Genomic DNA, 6,898 nt, shown 5'->3' on the forward strand with positions numbered 1-6,898 from the left:
TTCTCTCATTCTGGATACGGCTGACTGTAGCTTAACATGTCCCTCTATTATTATTATCATTATTATTATTTTAATAAAAATGGTAGATCTAGGGCCTTGTTTGAATTCAAGATACATTTTATACACACACACAAAATTTTCTTTTGGCAAGAATATTTCCTAGGTGTCACTGTGCACTTCCTATTGCATTTGGAGGCACATAATATTTGTCTCCTTTATAGTGATGTTACACTTGACCAGTGACTTCAAGAGTTGCCAGTCTGATCCATCGTTGCAAACTGCTCCAACTTTCACCTAATGGTGTTAGTCATTGACGACAATTGGCGAGATCTATTATTTCAAGAGTTGCAAAATGGCAATTTTATAATTCTGTCATTCTTTCTGTCTTTATTAGCTGTCATTCTATAAAGAAGAAATTTCTTTCATTGACTATGTGGATACCCTGAAATACAATTCATACCGAAAAGGCAGGATAAATGCTTGTTTCTTCTACTGAATTTAATCTACTTTCAGCATGGAGTCCTATTAACTTCCAATAGTGAGCAATGAGTTTCCCCCAACCCTCTCTACACTCCTCCCCAAGGTCAACATGTGGCTTTCACAGTGAAACCCATCAGGGCTAGAACGGGACTGGGCTGACCCAGGTATGGTGCTGGAATTTAGGGGAGATAGGGGCTGGGTCAGGGAAGAGAGAATACGTACCTTAAGCAGGCTCTAGAAGGTGGAGCGTGAGTCTTCTGAGCTGTCCTGGGCACGGGGGCTTTCCGTGGACGTGCCGGGTTCCTTGCTGTCACTGCCACTATCATCAGCGGCCAGGTTCTTCTCTTGACAGGCCTCTTTGGAACCAGGAAGTGTGCTTCCCTGGGTCTCCTGGTTCTCCCTGGAGCCCAGCACAACATACCTGCCCTTCTTCTTCATCTCCAGCTGCCTCCTCAGCTCCTCTGCCATCTGCGACAGACCCGGCTTCATAGCATAAGCATCTTCTCCATCTGCAGAGTATTTGGGTTCCACCTCACTAACCTGAAAGTTGACAGCGTTAGAATAAAGGTGCAAGGCTGCCCAGTTACTCTTCCTGACATGCAGGGACACATACTTGGCATTAAAGTTCTCTCTCATGGCCCGGGAAGCCTGGTCCACCAGCTTCTGGGCCAGGCCGAGGCGCCGGTGTGAACGCTTCACAGCCAGGGAGGTGATATGTCCGTGGGGGACATCATCTGGGTCCTCCTCCATTTGGGCCAGGACGTAGCCCACAATCTTCCCGTCCTCATCCTCAGCGATGTAAGAGAGCTGGGGTCAGGAAAGGCCATGGCAGAAATAGTATTTCATCTGGTAGTTCTCCGGAAGGCAAAGGAGGTTGCAGGTTCACCAGGTCGTCTGGCCGAGCACTGCGGATGTTCATAATGGCGGCGGGTAGCGAGCCGGCTCTGATGGCGGAGACTGGGAGAGAGGGTACCGCCAAGCACAAGGGACACTGTTTGCCTCGGGGTCTTGAGTCCAGGGGGGGAAGAAGCTGCGAGGCCGGATGGCGCGGAAGCTGGATGGCGGGAAGGCAGGAAGGGAGGAAAACCAGCAGACGGAAGGGGCGGTACTAAGATACGGCTTCCGGAAGTGTCCTCCTAGTCCCAGCCAATGAGGTTTTCACTTCATTGTGCGTGTGCGCGCTCATGACTGAGGGGGCGGGGCAGTAGAGTTCATTATGCTCTCAATGGTTTTAATACAATGTTTGATCCATTGTTGTCATTATTCTTTTATTTGTTTCAATTGTAACTTTTTAATTTGGATACATCTGTATAAATGTTCACGAACTGTATAAACCCATGTAACCGGAGTTTAGAGCAAGAACTAGCACACTGTGAGGACCCCAGAAGCCCCCCGCTTGATGCCCCCTTCCAGTCCTCCTTGCCCCATGTCCCAAGAGTAACTGTGACCTAGATTTCTAACAGTCTTTATATACATGGAATCATAATGCATACACTGTTTTGGTGTCTTTTTTTTTTTTCTACTCGATATTTGTTTCAGCTGCCTTGTTGTGTGTAGTTGGGAATTCTTTATACTCTTTCCTGTTTGATATTCCATTGCCTAAACATATCACAACTTATTAACCCATTCGACTGTTGTTGGCCATTTGTATTATTTTTAATTTAGGAATAGTGTAGCGAAACGTTCTGGAGCATGTTTTTGTTGACCTATGCATATTTATCTAGGATTAGAATCACTGGGTTAAAACATAACGTCATATTCAACCTTTATGTAAATACTGCCAAGCTATTTTCCAAAATGGTTGCTGCACATTTTCATCAACATTTGGTATTTCTCATCTTTTTCATTTTAGCCAAGGTGGGGAGGTGGGGGCGAATGGTAGTATTATATTGTGGTTTTATTTTGCATGTCTCTAATGAAGTTGAGCACCTTTTTTACATGCTTATTAGCCATTCTAAATTCTTTTTTTATGAAGTGATTGTTCAAGTCTTTTGTTCATTTTTCTGTTGGGTTGTGTGTATTTTTCTCATTGATATTTAAGAGTTTTAAAAAAATATATATTCTGAATATGATTCCTCTGTCAGATATATTTATAGTGAATAGCATCCTCCCTTACTGGTTGATTTTTCATTCTCTTAATGGTTATTTCTGACACCAAGTGAGAATTTTAACATAGTCCAATTGTCCTCTTTTTTACATTTCATGGTTAATGCTTTTTTGTGTCCTGTTTAAGAAATCTTTGCTAACTCCAGGGTCACAGAGACATTCTTCTATGTTTTCTCCGGAAACCTTTATTGTTTTACATTTTATGTTTACATATGCAATCTGTTGTAATTTATTTCTGTGTATGTTGTGAGGTAGAGGTTCAACTGTTTTTGCTTCCATGGATATTCTAACCATCTAGCACCATTTATTGAAAAAAATCACCTTTCCTCCACTGTATTGCATTCTTGCCTTTGTCATAAGTCCTAAATTGCATTTCTAGATACATTGTAAAAATTTTATACCACCTTGATATAGCAAGATATGTGGTATTTCTTTAATAGTGCAAAGAAGTCATATTTTATTAGTACCACTTGCATGTAACCTGACTGTAAGCCTTAGAATTATCTATGTATCTTATACAGTCTTCCTTTCCCATTTCCTGTCATATCATTACCTGGAAACTCACACACCAAAATTAATTCTGTTGTGATTAGATAGTCTCTTTTCTTGTATCATTAAGTAGGTCATGGTTATACTCTAACTCATGTAGAAAATGTGTGCAGCATTCTTTCCAATAAGGTTACACACTCATTTACTAGCTGAAGTAGTCTACAGCCATGTGATTTGTGTAACATAGCTTGAAAAGCCACTATTTTTTGTTGTAATTTAACACTTAGTTGTGTTTTCATTAATAAGTTTTTAAGATATAAGATAAGACGTTATATCCTTGATGTTTTGATTGACTCTATACATTGAAAAAGTTATTTCCCAGTATTATTTCCATTCAGAAATTTCTGTTTTATGTTAAACATCACTCCATGGGCAAGGATATATGTTTTGAGATGACATGGCTCTAAAAGCTTAATCCAGAAAGTCATTTGGTTCTTCTATTATAGGTTCTTCTTTAAAAAGCATGGACTATCAGAATTTGATTTCATTGTGGTCTTCTATAGAACAGTGTATCTTTACTGGACTTCCTAAAGTGTAGGCTTGACAAATGAGGCAGGTGTGACAAAATAGACCAACTTAGAAAAACTCAAAACTCACATATCAATTATGTATGTCATTTATGTTGTCATCACTTTTGTTTACCTTTTTCATTCCATTGGCCATGAAAGCAAGATGAAGAAGATCCTTGGGCCTGTACAAATTTGGGAAAAAGAGTCACCCTATTAGTCAGTAAGTTTTGTTTGTTTGATTCGGTTTAATCCTGAATCTGAGGACTAATCTTAGAGTAAGGCAAAACAGAAAGAGTTTTCAGAGGCACCTAGCTGGACCCAGAAAGAGAAAATAGCAGTTACTTTGGCTGTAGTGGAAGCCAAAGCATTTCTATGCCTAAGTCTTTTAGCGAGCAAAACACTTTATGACAGCTATATGATAATGTATAAGAGATCATCAATGAATGAACAAATAAATATTTTTTATACCTACTGAGGTGCTGAACTCTCATTGTTTCTTGCATTGTCCATAGTCATAAATAAGACCCAAAATTATAAATTCAGTCATGTGGGTAAACAAGAATAGACAGCAAAGAAGAATTTTCTACATTCTCATGTTGCTGCATATTCCAAACCCACCTTTTTTCTGTCCACCAACAGGGCAAATCTACATAAAATATGAGGTCAGTAATTTTGAAAAAAGTTTTTGAAGTTAATACTGGATTTGAACAGTGGACAGGGGCTGTAAGACAGTTATGAAACTCCCCTCGCATTGAAATGGGAGCAAACAGAATGGGCTTAATATGAGCCCAGCCTTCTCTGTTTGCAGAGAAGAATAAAATTGCGTATTTTGTTAGGCTAATATTAGAATGTGATTGTGTCTTTAGGAGTGCTGTGACTGTGTGGGGAATAGTTATAGTCAGAGAGGTCAGGGCAGAACTGACTTATACTAAGGAGTGGGCCATTCTCTGTTTTCATGAATCTGTGTTCACACCTAAAATAGTTTCTTTTTCCTCACAACGTAAAAATATATAGGCTTATCATTACCAAGAAGAATTAGTGCTAGGGTTCTCTACAAGGTTTGTTTAAAGAAGGAAAAAAGACTATTTGGCTTCTTGTGACAAAGGTCATGGCTCTGGGATGTTCGTTTAAATTGGATGCAATAGAAGCTTTGGATTAGAAGCATATCCAATATGCTATGTAAGTTGTAGCTAGCTAAGCCCAAGAGGGTGGACATTTGTGAAATTTAAGTGGACCTTGGGACCCTGAGACTGGTTTTTATCCTAGAAGATGACCTCACTTTTATTGGTATAGGTATGTAATGTATCTGAGTAATGAATCTGAGACAAGCATCACCATATATATATTTTTAGAAGCTTTGTAACATATGGTCTACACAAGTCGTAAGATTTAGGTATCTCATCTTTCAGTGAAGGAATGGCTAACAGAAGGTCATCAACATCTTGAATAAGGGCGCAGTTTCCAATATATAAAATGTTATCTAAATCCCTTTCCAAATGTGGGAGTTCAAAGAAAATCTTTCAATATAGTCTCAAGGAGTTTGGGTCAATGTGAATTGCAAGTCTATATGGCTCCTGGGTTGTACTGGAAAAGAAAACAAATTAGAACAAAGATTCACTGCTATAAAATATTCAGTAGTATATAGCAAGCAGGATCAGGATAGCAAGGGGACAGTATTGGGAATGACAGAAAAAGAAGGTAACACCATAGCATGCAATGCTGGAAGATCTTTAAAATTAAGAATATCTCTGCTAGGTTTCTTGCAATGTCTAGTGGATAGAAATGTGAGGGGTTCTTTTTAAACATGTTCTGGAAGTAAGTGGATGATTCAACATTGTAATTGATCCAGAATGTGATATGTAAGCAACGCTTGTAATGATCGTTGTGTGTATGGGAGAAGAGCCTGGGAAGGCTTCAGAGAAACATAGCATTTGCTTTGATTCTTCCTTATCTTTCCAGATTTGGTTCAAATATCCTCTTTTTTATGTAGTCTTTTTTGGCTCCTATCCTCCTGGAAAAATGAATTACTTTCTTATTTGTGTGCTCCTCTCAATCATATCTATGTTTTATGTGTTTCATTTCCTTTATTCTTAATTCCTATCTTCTTTGGTTCTTGAGGATATGACCCTGTCTTATGAAAATAGTTGTTTTCCCTAAGGACTAGCAAATTATATGCTTCATAGTAGGTCTTGAATGGATGCTTATATAATGGATATGTAATTAGAGGTGTAAATATATTAAGACAGGCTAAGCAAATCCTTTCTTTATGAAGTCCAAATAAATTGTATGATTGTACATATTTTTATGTAATTATATCATTATTGTTGCTGAAGTGTGTAATGAGAAAATATGATGGTACTTATGCTGCATCACTTTCTATACTTAGCATTATTTTCCCTAACCAACGATATTATGTACCAAGAGCTATAATGTCTAGGCTACTCAGAGATGTGCAGATCATTTTCATTATATAAAAGAAAAGTAAATTGAACATAATTTAGCAATCAGTTTACAGCTTTGGATTTCTCTTTTATGCCTGGGAAGTGAGTTGGTCATTGTCTATTGTACTAATATTCATTTTCGACTCCTCACCCATAAACTGTGTCTCAGACTTACTTTCCAACTAGCTTCCAGGTAGATTTGCTCCATAGGAGGCCCGGGAGGGGGTAGGGGAAGGGAGATGGGAGAGAGGAAGAATGGGAGAAGCCAGGGTATTTCTCCCCTACTAGCTTATCCTTGGGTGGCATCTTCCTGCAGTGGCTGGTTTCCACTGTGCTTTTAGCTCCCCACTAGACAGCCTCTGCTTTCCCACCTGGTAATCATGGCTTCTAGTCTCTGGTAATAAGACTTTCTCCTTTGTCCCTCCAGCCCTAGAAGTGATAGTGGTTTCTTGCCATTGCTAATCTTTTGGTTGCTTCACCATCCCCTGTTGGCTTCTCAGCTCTTCCATCAGTCATTACCCATGTATTAAATTTCCACAGTTTAAATTACCTGGAGGGGTTTGCTAGATGGTCCCTGACTGATAGAAGTTATAGTAATTGACTATGTTTTTAATGTAAATTAAAATTTTATGTTATTTTTCTCTGTCTGACATACAGAACCTAAATACTGCAGCCACTTAGAATGATAATAAGACAAAATATTCAGAGACAGTCATGGATTCACTGTTCTCAGGTATGAGAAGGGAAGACCTCTTTAGACTAATTGAATTCCTGCTGGCAGAGGTACCAGAAACCTGTTCCATCAGTTCCATA

The 6,898-nt window shown here is 39.0% G+C and overlaps 1 protein-coding gene across 1 annotated transcript; it reads right to left on the reverse strand.

Annotated features, from left to right (window-relative positions):
- Positions 1-714: 714 nt before the first annotated feature.
- Positions 715-1,414, reverse strand: NAA11 (N-alpha-acetyltransferase 11, NatA catalytic subunit). Its single transcript, XM_007131115.2, is given in 2 exon segments — positions 715-1,360; positions 1,362-1,414. Coding segments are annotated over 2 exon segments (684 nt in total). The 5' UTR covers positions 1,400-1,414.
- Positions 1,415-6,898: the final 5,484 nt, after the last annotated feature.

Source organism: Physeter macrocephalus, chromosome 7 (assembly GCF_002837175.3).
Source record: "Physeter macrocephalus isolate SW-GA chromosome 7, ASM283717v5, whole genome shotgun sequence".
Taxonomy (NCBI): domain Eukaryota; kingdom Metazoa; phylum Chordata; class Mammalia; order Artiodactyla; family Physeteridae; genus Physeter; species Physeter macrocephalus.